This window comes from Scyliorhinus torazame, chromosome 17, assembly GCF_047496885.1.
Source record: "Scyliorhinus torazame isolate Kashiwa2021f chromosome 17, sScyTor2.1, whole genome shotgun sequence".
Taxonomy (NCBI): domain Eukaryota; kingdom Metazoa; phylum Chordata; class Chondrichthyes; order Carcharhiniformes; family Scyliorhinidae; genus Scyliorhinus; species Scyliorhinus torazame.
Genome location: NC_092723.1, coordinates 117,550,040 through 117,564,873, shown reverse-complemented (window position 1 = coordinate 117,564,873; position 14,834 = coordinate 117,550,040). Strand labels below are relative to the sequence as shown.

At 50.0% G+C, this 14,834-nt stretch overlaps 1 protein-coding gene across 2 annotated transcripts in view; it reads left to right on the top strand.

Annotated features, from left to right (window-relative positions):
* The first annotated feature begins 1,930 nt into the window (after positions 1 to 1,930).
* wipi2 (WD repeat domain, phosphoinositide interacting 2) overlaps positions 1,931 to 14,834 on the top strand; it is a 117,026-nt gene continuing 104,122 nt past the window's right edge. For both annotated transcript variants that reach the window (XM_072480947.1, XM_072480946.1), the window contains exon 1: positions 1,931 to 2,187. In XM_072480947.1, the coding sequence (XP_072337048.1) occupies positions 2,114 to 2,187 (74 nt within the window). In that variant the 5' untranslated portion in view covers positions 1,931 to 2,113. The remainder of the gene's footprint in view (positions 2,188 to 14,834) is intronic.

Here is a 14,834-nt window from a genome sequence, read left to right as displayed (position 1 = left end):
CCCACTGCAGGCCTGGCCCTACCCACTGCAGGCCTGGTCCTACTCACTCCACGCCTGGACTTACCTTCTCCACACCTGGCCCTACTCACAGCAGGCCTGGCCCAACCCAGTGCACATCTGGTCCTACCCACGGAACACCTGGCCCTACCTACTGCAGGCCTGGTCCTACTCACTCCACGCGTGGCCCTACCCACGCCGTGCCTGGCCCTACCCACTCCACGCCTGGCCCTACCCACGGAATACCTGGCCCTACCCACTGCAGGCCTGGACCAACTCACTGCACATCTGGTCCTACCCACTAAATAACTGGCCCTACCCACAGCACAACAGGCCCCACCCACTGCAGGTCTTGCACTACACACTGAGGCTTGGCCCTGCCCACTGAACACCTGGCTCTACCCAGTGAACACCTGACTCTACCCACAGCACATCTGGCCCCACCCATAGCACACCTTGTCCTACCCACTGAACATCTGGCCCTAGCCACTGAACTCCTGGCTCTACCCACAGCACACCAGGCCCTACCTGCTGCATGCCTGGCCCTACCCACTGCACATCTGATTCTACTCACTGAACATGTGGCCCTAGCCACTGAACACCTGGCCATACACACTGAACACCTGGCCCTACCCATTTTACAACTGGTCCTACCCACTGTACATCTTGCTCTATTCACTGCACACCTGGCCCAATCCATTGCACATCTGATCCTACCCCCTACTACCTGGCCCTAGCCACTGCACTCCTAGCCCTACACAATATACACCTGGCCATACCCAATTAATCCCTGGTCCTACCCACTGCACATCAGGGGCTGTGACATCCGCCGGTGTCAGCATGGTTTTATGAAGTGTAGGTCATGCTTGACAAACTTGCTTGAGTTCTTTGAGGATATAACCAGCAAGGTGGATAAGGGGGACTGTGAATGTGGTATATCAAGACTTCCAGAAGGCGGTTGACAAGGGGCCGCATAAAAGACTTATCCAGGAAGTGAGATCGCAGTGGATTGGGGGTAGAGTACTAGATTGGATTGAGGATTGGCTGACTGACAGAACGCAGAGGGTCTCTGGCTGGCGAACTGTAACTAGCATGGTATCACAATTGTTTAGGGTGTTGTTGAGACCACATCTGGAGTATTATGTCCAGTTTTGGTCTCGTTAGATAAAGAAGGATGTGGTGGCATTGGAGGCAGTTCAGAGGAGATTCACCAGATTGATTTCGGGGGTGAAAGGATTGACGTATGAGGAGAGATTAAACCGTTTGGCTTTTACTTGCTGGAGTTTAGAAGGATGAGGGGGGATCTGATCGAGGTACATAAAACACTAAAATGGATTGATAAAGTAAACGTAGACCAAATATTTCCCCCTTGTACTGCAATATAGAACAAAAGGTCACAGATATAGGTTGAGAAGCGGTAGATTTAGAACTGAGATGTGGAGGAACTACTTCTCACAGAGGGTGGTGACTTTGTGGAACTCGCTGTCCCGTGGTGCAGTGGAATCTGTGTCATTAAACAATTTCAAGAAGGAGATAGATACATTTCTGATTTTAAAAACAGGTTAAAGGGACATGGGGAACAGGTAGAGAGGTGGATTTGAGACCAGGAAGAGATCAGCCATGATCTGATTGCATGGCGGAACTGGCTCGAAGGGCTGAATTGCCTACTTCCACTCCAAATTCCTATGTACTGCACACCTGGCCCTGCCCCTGCATGCCTAACCCTACCCATTACACACTTTTCCCTCTCCAGTGCACACCTGAAGGCCACATGGGATGTATGGGTGTGCACAGGATGAATAGCCATTGAGGTGGGGGCAGAGCTATCAGAGACAATGAGAAGCCAGAGGAAGATAACGTGGACAGTTTGATGTTTGAAACGTGTGCTGCTTTAAGGGGGGAGTTGCCATGTTATTGTGCGGGGAGGCGGTGGCGCATGCGCAGTGCCGCTGCCGTTGACCAAACACCATGACAGCTGGCAGGCGTGAGCCGCTTCATTAAAAAAAAGAAAACATAACAAAACCTCGGGGGTCGATTTAAATCGAATATAATCGAAGGAGCCGGAGCGGTGCGGGCCTCCCTTCCCCCCACAGGGGGGAGGGAAATACCAGGACCGATGAACCTGGCCAGTCAGAGCGGGGATGGCGGCAGTAGCCAGCTCCTCTTCGCCAACTTCAACCAGGACACCACGTAAGGAGGGCCGGGGGCGCGGAGGGCGCCAGGGTTAGGCAAGGCCGGGGATTTTGCGGCCTAGGCTTCCAGGGGAGGGCAGAAAGGGACCAGCAGTCACTGGCACTCGTCCCTCTTGCCAGCCTTCCCACTACTTCTGCTGCCTTTTTGCTTTTGTCATTGTAATTATTTGCCCTCGTGAAAAGCTGTTCAGGACATCATGAGAGGCACGGATTGTAAATTTGTTGAAAGCCACACATTGAGGAGAAAAATAATCCCCGGGGATGCATTTTATTTTTAAAGACTGTTGCAGCCGCGGGGTGGGGAATGTTAGCTTTGTTTACAGTTGGTGGATCCTCGGGTGCAACATCCAGTTTAAAGGGACACTTTCTGCATCTTTTCTCTGCAACTTTTTAAGAAAAACGTTTTTGGAAACTATCTCTGCATTTATTATAATGTTGTCCAGCATTAAAAAAAATTTTTTTTAGAGTTCCCAATTATTTTTTTTCCAATTTAGCGTGGCTAATCCACCTAACCTGCACATCTTTGGGTTGTGGGGGTGAAACCCACGCAGACACTGGGAGAATGTGCAAACTCCACACAGACTGACCCAGGGCTGGGATCGAACCCAGGTCCTCTGAGCCTAAGGCAAATGTTGTCCAGCATGATTTGATTTGTGTAATGTTTTAGCAACAAATTTCATTTTATTTCAAGAAAGGTGTGCATTAGGGACAGATCCTGTAAATATGGCTCATCTTGTTGTATAGATGTTCACCGTCGATCCAGTCGCTGTAGAGGAAGGACAATGTAGGGAAATGTGGAAGGAAGGACAATGTTAGAGAGATGTGTGGGAAGGAAGGTTAATGTAGGGAGATTTTCAGTATGGACTATTGCTACAGTATTAGGTGGACATCTATTGTGTAGCAACTGATGATTTTTCATGTCTTTATTTTCCCTCTTGTATTAGCTCAGTTGGCTAGACATCTGGTTCGTGATGCAGAGCATGGTCAATTCCCATACTGGCTGAGATATTCATGAAGGCTTGCCTTCTCAACTTTGCCCCTCGCCTGAGGTATGGTGATCCTCGGGTTAAATCACCACCAGTCAGCTCTCTCCTTTCAAAGGGGAAAACAGCTCTGGTCATTTGGGACTCTGGCGACTTTACCTTACTTTTGAGTATGACAGTTCAGCCCTCCACTTGTGTTAGATTATCAAATAATGTTACCAGTACAAAAGACCTGACTGCTGCTAATTGTTTTGTTTCTGGCATGTCTTGCTTGAGGTTCATTTTGCTGATTCAGACCTCAGCTGTAGAACCTCATCTCGATGCACTTGAAACCAAGAATATTAGTATGTTCCCACATTTAGACTACTAGAGGGTCACTCTGGGGACAGTAGGGTGAGGATGAATCTTGCTGTATTTTATTTCAAGGTGGGAGCCTTTTGCTCAAGTTTGCTCAAGTTACTAAAGTCATGTTGACCAGTGAATGCTTTATTCTGAGGGTGTACCTCCTTCACTGCCCCTTCGTAGCTGGGATGATTTAAGATGATAAACAATAGGGTGTGCTAGCAAAGCTCAAAATGGTATAGGCTGCATAGTTTGAAAGCAGTATAAATGAGATTGACTGTGATGACCTGATCTGTGTGCATGCATCTATAACACTTGTATCTTACTTGATTACATGCCACTAGATGTATTTCTCTATGCTGCTTCCCATGGTGTGATCTTGTGTTGCACACGCTAGCTAATAGTCTATTGGAGTGGTAGTAGTGCTGACAGACTCTCGCAGCATCCATGTCGAACTTAGTTGGATAGAGGCAATCGAGTAATATGGTATCAGTTTGCCTGTGTTCCGACCATGTTTAAAATGTGGCTTGATTGTCTTTATTAGGGTGCTACCCACCTGTGATGGAGAATTTACTGCATTGTGGTTTGAAACCGTTTTATTGGGAAATAGCTTGATTTCTCCACCATTCAGTGTCCCTTGGAACTACTTTCAAACCCAGCTGGATCTTTCACAAATAATGCATTCATAAAGGACTACTTTGTAAAGACCAACTACAGATATATTTTGGGCATAAGTGATGTTGATTATGATACTGATGTTGCACACACGGCAGTCATCGCAACAGCCACTTGCTTTTAATGTAAGCAGAGGTCTAAAGATGCTTCACAGAAACCATCATCAAACAAATTTGACAGTGAACTACATCAGGAGACATCAGAACATATCATTTTTAAGGATTGTCTTAAAGGAGCAGAGGTTTAGGGAGGGAGGGAGTAATTTTGTGTAATTTTAAGTGCAGAAGTGAACATCTCTCGACTGCAGCCTGGTCCCTCTTTTCATCACATACATGTCCTCATCAACTGTGTCATCGAGAAACATGGGACCTGTTTCTGTAGTATGACGATGTTTTGTTGCTCTACCCTTCCTTCTCCATTATAGTAAGAAGTCTTACAACACCAGGTTAAAGTCCAACAGGTTTGTTTCGATATCACTAGCGCTCCGAAAGCTAGTGATATCAAAACAAACCTGTTGGACTTTAACCTGGTGTAAGACTTCTTACTGTGCTCACCCCAGTCCAACGCCGGCATCTCCACATCATGATCTCCATTATAGACTCCATTATCTAAGCTGGTGTTGCTATCTTCAGCACCCTGTCTGGAAGATTTAGATGAGTTACAATTTCCTTTAACTAAATGTTGGAAAAATAAAGCATTGTGCCTTTGTGGCTTTGATCAACCAAAATGCAAATTATGGATCCTTGATGTGTACTACCTGAGCCCAAGCTCTGTTTCCTTCCCCACATCCAGTCCCTTACCTACATTACTTTTCTCCACCTTCAAAACATTGCAACTCCTTCTCCTCACTGTTGCTGCAGCTGTAATTGAAGTCTTTCACACGCTTTTTTCCAAAATGTTTATGGCCTACTTTCCTCCAACTAAAGCTGATTTGGATTGCCATGGCCTGTAGCCTTAACTAAACGCACCCCTGTTCTTGATTAATGCTTTTTGTCTACTGTATCATTTTTGTTATGATTGGTTATGGGCCCCTAAATGTGTTGAGGATATCTTTCATAATGTGGTAGAGGGTTGTGAATCCACAGATGATATTTCCTCTGGTGATGTCTTTGTAAAGTGTTGATTGTGTTTCTGTGACTCCTCCTGCTCTTTGTGGTGAATTCGGCTGCTGGATTTCCATTTCATGTTATAGAAACATAGAAAATAGGTGGGGCAGGAGGCTCTGCCATTAATTATGATCATGGCTGATCATCCAACTCAATAGCCTGAACCTGCCCCCCCCGCCCCATATTGTTTGATCCCTTTTGTTCCAAGTGTGAGCCCCCCCCCCCCCCAGGGTCAAATGTTCTAGCTACTTGCCCAGATATGCAGCAGATTTGTTTTAAATTTAAAAAAAAAAAAAAATTATTAGGGTTTTCTCAAAATATCAACAACAGAATGGAAAAGAAACCCAATAAAATTAAATGTAGAACAAATTAAAACAACCCCCGTGCCCCCCCCCCCATACATAAATAATAAATTAACACCCCGAGTTTAACACAAAGCAAACATAGCAAATATATACACCCCCTCAGATCCCCCAGGGTAAATAAACAAAAAGTGAAACCCCCCCCCCCCCGGGTTGCTGCTGCTGCTGACCAGTGTCTATCGTCTCTGCCAGGAAGTCCAAGAACGGTTGCCACCTACCACCCTCGACACCGTCCTTGCTACGCCCTTCCAAAATTCCTCCAGCACTGGGCATGCCCAGAACATATGATTGGTGTGATTTGCTGGGCTCCCTGAGCACCTAACACACCTGTCCTCTCCCCCAAAGAACCGGCTCATCCTTGTCCCGGTCATGTATGCCCTGTGCAGTACCTTAAACTGTATGATGCTGAGCCTTGCACACGAAGAGGAGGAGTTCACCCTCCTTAGGGCATCTGCCCACGTCCCCTCTTCGATCTCCTCTCCCAACTCCTCCTCCCACTTACCTTTCAACTCCGCCACCGAGGCCTCCTGCATCACCTGGTAAGTTTCCGAGATCTTCCCCACTCCAACCCAACCCCCGAGAGCACCCTATCCTGTATTGTGCGTGGCAGCAACCGCGGGAAATCCACCATTTGACTCCTGGCAAACGCCCTTATCTGTAAATATCTGAAGGCGTTCCCCGGGGGGATCCCATACTTCTCCTCCAGTTCACCCAGGCTCGCGAACTTCCCGTCCACAAACAAGTCCCCAACCTTCTTATCCCTGCCCTGTGCCACCTCGAAAACCCTCCATCTATTTTCCTTGGGACAAACCGGTGGTTCCCCCGTATTGGGGTCCACACCGAGGCCCCAACTTCCCCCCTGTGCTGCCTCCACTGCCCCCAGATTTTGAGGGTAGCCGCCACCACTGGGCTCGTGGTATACCTCATTGGAGGGAACGGCAGGCGTGCCGTTGCCAGCGCCTCCAGACTCATACCCTCAAAAGACGCCGTCTCCAGCTTCTTCCATGCAGCACCCTCCCCCTCAATCACCCACTTACGCATCATCGCTGCATTGGCGGCCCAGTAGTACCCACAGAGGTTGGGCAGCGCCCCCCCCCCCCAATCCCTACTCCGCTCCAAGAACACCCTTCTCACCCTCGGGAGTCCCTCGCACCTACACAAACCCCGTTGTGCTCCTGTTGACCCGCCCAAAGAAGGCCCTCGGGATAAAAATGGGGAGGCACTGGAACAGGAACAAAAACCTTGGGAGTACCGTCATCTTAACTGACTGCACCCTACCCGCTAGGGACAGCGGCAGCGCGTCCCACCTCCTGAACTCCTCCATTTGCTCCACTAGCCTCGTGAAATTAAGTCTATGCAGGGCCCCCCAGCTCCTGGCCACCTGAACCCCCAAGTACCTGAAGCTCCTCTCTGCCCTTTTTAGTGGGAGCTCGCCAATCCCCCTCTCCTGGTCCCCGGGTGAACCACAAACAACTCGCTCTTCCCCATGTTGAGCTTGTACCCTGAGAAATCCCCGAACTCCCCGAGGATCCTCATTACCTCCGGCATTCCTCCGACCGGGTCTGCCATATACAGCAGCAAGTCGTCCGCATAGAGCCCTATGCTCCTCCCTGCCCCGCCCCAACCCCCTCCAGTTCCTTGACTCCCTCAGTGCCATAGCCAGGGGTTCAATTGCCAGTGCGAAGAGCAGGGGGGTCGGGACACCCCTGCCTCGTCCCTCGATGATACCGAAAGTACTCAGACCTCCTCTTGTTCGTGGCCACACTCGCCATCGGGACCTCGTACAACAACCTAATCCACCTAACAAACCCCTCCACAAACCCGAACCTCTTCAGCACCTCCCACAAGTACCCCCCACTCTACCCTATCGAAGGCCTTCTCAGCGTCCATCGCCACCACTATCTCCGCTTCCCCCTCCCTCGCCGACATCATCACGTTCAGGAGCCTCTGCACATTCGCGTTCAACTGTCTCCCCTTCACGAATCCCGTCTGGTCTTCGTGGATCACCTGCGACACACAATCCTCAATTCTCGTGGCTAAGACCTTCGCCAGCACCTTGGCATCTACATTTAACAGCTAAATCGGCCTGTAAGACCCACACTGCAGGGGATCCTTGACCCGCTTCAGGATCAAGGGGATCAGTGCCCGGGACATCGCGGGGGCAAAGCCCCCCCTCTCTTGCCTCATTGAAGGTCCTAACTAGCAACGGGCCCAACAGGTCCACATATTTCTTGTAGAATTCGACCGGGAAACCATCCAGCCCCGGTGTCTTCCCCGCCTGCATGCTCCCTATCACTTTCGCCAGCTCTCTCCAGCCCAATCGGGGCCCCCAATCCCGCTACCAGTCCCTCCTCCACCTTCGGAAACCTCACTTGGTCCAGAAAGCGGCCCATCCCTCCCTCCTCCCATGGAGCCTCAGATCGGTACAATTCCTCGTAAAAGTTCCTGAAGACCCCATTGATGCCAACCCCACTCCACACCATGCTCCCTCCTGTGTCCTTAACTCCCCCGATCTCCCTAGCTGCGTCCCGCTTCCGAAGCTGATGCACCAGCCTCCGGCTTGCCTTTTCCCCATACTCACAAATCGCCCCCTGGGCCTTCCTCCACTGCACCTCCGCCTTCCTGGTGGTCAACAGGTCGAATTCGGCCTTGAGGCTACGCCTCTTCCTCAGCAGTCCCTCCTCCGGCACCTCTGCATACCTCCTGTCTACCCTCACCATCTCCCCCACCAGCCTCTACCTCTCCCTCTGCTCTCTCCTCTCCTTGTGGGCCCTAATGGAAATCAACTCTCCCCTAACCACCGCCTTCAGCGCCTCCCATACCATCCCCACTCGTACCTCCCCATTATCATTGGCCTCCAGGTATCTCTCTGTGCTTCCTCGGACCCGCTCACTCACCTTCTCGCCCGCCAACAACCCCACCTCCAAGCGCCACAACGAGCGCTGGTCCCTCTCCTCGCCCAGCTCTAGGTCAACCCAATGCGGGGCGTGATCCGAAATGGCTATCGCTGAGTACTCGGTATCCTCTACTCTCGCTATCAGCGCCCTACTCATAATAAAGAAGTCGATCCGAGAGTAAGCCTTATGGACATGCGAGAAGAATAAAAATTCCATCGCCCCTGGCCTTGCAAATCTCCAAGGGTCCACCCCTCCCATCTGGTCCATAAACCCCCTCAGCACCTTAGCCGCCAGCTTCCTACCCGTCCTAGACCTGGAGCGATCCAGTGCTGCATCCAACACCGTGTTAAAGTCCCCCCCCCCACTATTATCAGGCCCCCCACTTCCAAGTCCGGGATCCGACCCAACATGCGCCACATAAAACCCGCATCATCCCAGTTTGGGGCATGTACGTGCACCACCCTCTCCCCTTGCAGCTTACCACTTACCATTACGTACCTGCCGCCATTGTCTGTCACAATGCTCGACGCCTCGAACGACACCCTCTTTCCCACCAAGATCGCCATCCCCCGATTTTTGGCATCCAACCCGGAGTGAAACATCTGATCTACCCACCCCTTCCTCAATCTTACCTGGTCTGCCACCTTCAGGTGTGTCTCCTGGAGCATGACCACATCCGTCTTGAGCCCCTTCAGGTGCGCAAACACCTGGGCCCGCTTGATCGGCCCGTTCAGTACCCTTACATTCCAGGTTATCAGCCGGATCGGGGGGGGCCATTCGCCCCCCTCCCCCGCTGACTAGCCATAACCCCTCCTTGGCCAGTCACGCGCCCCGCACCCCACACCCGGCCCGTTCCCCACGGCGGCAGAATCCCGTCCCAACCCCCTCTACTCGCTCCAGCTCCCCCTTGACCATAGCTGCCAGCAGCAACCCGGTCCCCCCCCCCCCCCCCCCCCCCTCCCCACACCCCCTGCTAGAATCCCTCCTAGCTGCTTTACTCCCCCCATTGCACTCCCGCAAGTCAGCTGACTCCTGCCGACCCCGGCTACTCCCACCTCTCCTTCGACTCCTCCCATTGTGAGACATATCTTCGTCCTCCATTACCCATCCACAGGCTCTCCGCTTCCGCCTCCCATCCCAAGCGCGGGAAACAACCCTCGCTTCTCTGCCCTGGCCCCGCCCCCTCCAGCCTACAGCGCGGGAAAGAGCCCGCGCTTTCCACCTGCCCGGCCCTGCCACCCCTATCGCCGTTCCTGTTACAGGCTCAGTTCCCTCACCCCCGACCCGGGCCTCCCCTTCCCCCGCGGGGCCCCATCCCCCCCCCCCCCCCCCCCCCCCCCCCCCCCCCCCCCCCCCCCCACCGGCCATCCGCCCCTACTCCATTTACTTACCCCCCCTCCAAGAGCCCTCCCAACTGACCCAACCAAAACAGTGCCAGACCCAACCAAAACAGTGCCCAACCCACCCTAACCACCCTCATTGAACCAAACAGAAATAAGGACAAAGAACCCCCCCCTCAAAGTATAACACCCCAACAACAATCCCCGACCACCCAACCTGACCCTCAGTTTGTGTCCAGTTTCTCGGCCTGAACAAAGGCCCACGCCTCCTCCAGAGACTCGAAGTAATGGTGCCGGTCCTTGTAGGTGACCCACAGTCGCGCCGGCTGCAGCATGCCAAACGTCATCCCCTTTCTGTGCAGCACCGCCTTCGCCCGATTGTATCCGGCCCTCTTCTTCGCCACCTCCGCACTCCAGTCCTGATATATCCTAACCTCCGCGTTCTCCCAGCTGCTGCTCCTCTCCTTATTGGCCCACCTGAGCACGCACTCCCGATCAGCAAACTGATGAAACCGCACCCGCGGTGGCTCATTAGCCTTGGGCCTCCTCGCCAGCACTCTATGGGCCCCTTCCAGCTCCAGGGACCCCTGGAAGGACCCCGCTCCCATCAGCGAGTTTAACATGGTGACCACATAGGCACCCACGTCCGACCCCTCCAGCCCCTCCTGGAGGCCCAGAATCCACAAATTCTTCCGCCTTGACCGATTCTCCATCTCCTCGAACCGTTCCTGCTATTTCTTGTGGAGCGCTTTGTGCGCCTCCACCTTTACCGCAAGGCCTAAGATCTCGTCCTCGTTGTCGGAGACCTTTTGTCGCACCTCGCGGATCGCCATCCCCTGGGCCATCTGGGTCTCCAGCAGCTTGTCTATAGAAGCCTTCATCGGCTCCAGCAGGTCCGCTTTAATCTCCCTGAAGCAGCGCTGGATAACCTCCTGCTGCTCCTGTGCCCACTGCATCCACGCTGCCTGGTCCCCGCCTGCTGCCATTTTGCTCTTCTTCCCTCGCTCTTTCTTTGGGTTCACCACCACTTTTTTAGTCGCCCTGCTCCTGGTCCAAGCCATACACTGTCGGGGAACTATTGCAATCTCCTTCCCACACTGGGAAACGTCGAAAAAGTGCCGTTGGGGGCCCTGAAAAGAGCCCAAAAGTCCGTTTTTAGCGGGAGCTGCCAAATGTGCGACTTAGCTCCGCATAGCCGCAACCGGAAGTCATGCAGCAGATTTGTTGGTGGCTGATAGTTTAATTTTGGTTTAGGATTTGCACATGAGCATTGAAGTTCTCCTTCACCCTGCCCCCAGTAAATTAATAAAATGCTGGAGAGTCCCATTTTTATAAAAAAATGCGTAGAATGTTACTTTAGTTACCTCTGAGATCTGACTTTGAATCCAGTTTAAATTGTTGAATTGGAAGTCTTTGTCACCTGTAATTAACCTGAAGAGAATGAGTTCTGGTGGGTTTCAGCCAGTTCCTTCGTGGTTGGAAATTAACATCACAAAATTACTCAACTAATTTCAAACATTGGGGTGAAATTGTCTTTTCACCTAGACAGCACAAAAGAGCATCTATCCAGTGTGGAAGCATGCAAATTTATGCTGGTACAGTAAAGGCACCTCGCCATACTTACATTGGACTGTTGTCGAGCAGAGAGAAGAGAATCTTGTTTGCCCCGGAGACCATAATGACCCGGAACTGCTTGATGTTGATACTGGCTGATGATCCAGTCTCCAGATCTGGACCTTCGCACATTTTATAATGTGGCACTCTGCCATAATGGTGAGAATAAAGACTTCATTTTTTTCTCCATATAACTAAGTTAGAATTTTAATCTCCAATGAACTGGGCACCCAGTACCTCTTCAGTGGGAGAAAGCTATCAGGAGAGTTCTTCCCATGTTACTGTTGTACATTCCTAACGATAAGCATGGTCGTCACAGGATTGAGAAAAGAATGTCTAGTGTAGTTTTAAGTTACAGGTAGCAATGCGGTTTGGGATGTGGAGAGAGAATAAAGTGTTGTAAAACCAAATGGAAAAATCCCTCAGCGGTAGCTGTAGTAGCAGCACCATTGACTCATCCTTTATAAACTTTGATTAGCTGTGCTCACTATCATTGGTCAACTCAACTTTAATGTGATTTTTTTAACATGTGGAACAGGATGATGAATAGCCATGTTATAAGATGCATTTTGGAGTAAGAATGAAACTCTTATCAGGTGATTATTTAGTGGAAAATGAAAGTATTGAGCACAGACCTTAAAATAGCCTAAAGTCCCTTGTTTGAAATGTTTATTGCAGAGTTTGCAAGTCTGATATTAACAGTACATTCTGATCAGAATAGATAACTTGAGTGGTTGATGATAACACTCTGGTTATTGGAATAAAGGGTTTGAAATAACCATTCGGGAAATACCACTGTCTCTCTCTCTCCTCTCTCTCTCTCTTTCCCCCCCCCCCACATGTCGCAAACTTGTAGTCAAATTGTGGTCAAACGGTCAAATTATTTCCTACTCCAGTTACAATCTAGTTGAGTTCTATAATACTTTTGATGTTTCCCTCATGGTTTGATTTATAGTTAATCAATGGGGACTTCATGTACTTGTCCTCGAGCCAAATCACAGTAAATCTGATTTAACTTGTCCTAATGTATTTTTTGTTTGTTTAGTGGCCACCCATTATATGCAAGGTGGGTTGTACCTTTAATCCTTTACTTTTATTTTCACACCTATAATAATCTTTATTGTCACAAGTAGGCTTACATTAACACTGCAATGAAGTTACTGTGGAAAAACCCCTAGCCGCCACATTCCGGCGCCTTTTCGGGTACACAGAGGGAGAATTCAGAATGTTCAAATTACCTAACAGCACGTCTTTCTGGACTTGTGGGAGGAAACTCCCGGAGCACCCAGAGGAAAAATACACAGACACAGAAAATGTGCAGACTGCGCACAGACAGTGACCCAAACCGGGAATCAGACCTGGGACCCTGGCGTTGTGAAACAACAGTGCTAACCACTGTGCTACCGTGCCGCATATCTTTCCCGTGTCATGCACCATTTACCCAGTTGAGAAGGTGAATCTGTCGGGTGTCACTTTTGAACCACCTACAAAAAGGAGTGTTAGTGTCTTGTTTGCCTGTACAATTCGATCACTCCACAACCTTTTGTGCTTTGTAAACCCAAGGGATTGTGGCACAGTACTAACCTGATTTATGCATTCAGTTCTCAGTGGATGTACTTTTTGTTTTCTTCTGGGGATCATGATAATTAAAAATGTAGAGGGTAAAATACTTATTTTATGTACAAAGTAGCACTACGGTTTTATAAATATTACTAATTCCCCTCTCAGATCCAAGTACTGGTATCATTAAGCTGAAATTCCAGATAGGAAGTGAATAAAGATTAAAATCATTTGAACTTGTGAAATGCTTTTCATAATTGTGAGCATGTCCTAAAGTTTGCAACCAGTGAAGTGTTGTCATTTTGCAGCATAGTCATTTTTGTAATGTGGGTGAACGTGTTAGACAGCTTGCACAAAGCAAGGCCTCACATAACCCTGATTGAGATAAATTATAAAATAACCTGTTTCTACTGATGTTGGAATCATGACAAATGCCATACACAAAATGCTTTTAACTGTAGATGTTTGCTGGGGTGCAGGGATTGAAGGGAGAGGAAGATGAAAGGAAGACTACTTTCAAAGGATCTCTATGCAACATTACAATTGATATCTTGAATATGTTGAGCACTTCCCATACCTCTCTCAAAAGACTATAATTTATTTTTAGAAAATATTTTATTGAGGCATTTATAATTTTAACATTGTAACATTCTAAACAACAGAGCGGTCCAACACACGCAAAAAACCCACAATGACAGACCCAACTTCCCCCTGCACTAACTCTTAGCTACCCATATATTAGATTCCCTGCCCTTATTCTTCACTTCCATGCCTCCCCTTTCTCCCCCGCCGATCACCCCTTAAGGCTAACTTAATCTTCTCTCGCCTAAGAAACCCTGCTATGTCACTTACCCACACCCCAGACTTTGGAGGCTCCGAGTCCCTCCATCCAGCAAAATCCATCTCCAGGTCACCGCCCCGCCCCGCGCTCCCGGACCTTCCGACACTCCAAATATTGCCACCTCTGGACTCGGAGTCACCCTCCCTTCCAGGATCTCTGACATGCCTTCTGAGAATCCCTGCCAAAATCCCCTCCGCTTCGGACAAGCCCAAAACATATGTACATGATTTGCCGGACTTCCCCCGCTCAACCCACATCTGTCATCCACCTCCTCAAAAAACCTACTCATCCGGGCCAGTCATATGAGCCCTGTGGATCACCTTGAACTGGATCAGGCTGAGCCCGGCACACGCCGAGGATGCATTGACTCTCCTCAGGGCCTTCTCCCATAACCCGACTTCCAACTACTCCTCCCACTTCCTCTTCACCGCTCCGATTGGGACCCCTTCCCACTCCACCAGTTCCTTCTATACTTCCGAGATCCTCCCTGACCCCTGTTTTAGACATCACCTTATCCTGTAGTTCCCTTCGAGGAGGCGAGATAAGCTTGGAAATTGCCTCTGGACAAAATCCCGTACCTGCAGGTACAGGAATTAATTCCCACCCGGTAACTCAACTCCTCCTCTAGCTCCTCCAGAAGTGATTCCCAATACTCTCAATCCGTGCCCCCTGCCACCTCCTAAAGCAACTCGCTCCCACATTGACCCCTCCCCCACATCCACTTCCTAATCATCAAAATATTGGCCACCTAGTGATAGTTAATAAAGTTCGGAAGTGCCAAGCCCCCTTCACCGCGCCCCTGTTCAAGAAGGACCTTCTTCACCCTCGGGGTTTTCCCGGCCCATACAAAAACCCGAGATCGCCGTGTTCATCTTCCTAAAAAATGCCTTGGGGATGAAGATTGGGAGACACTATGACACAAACA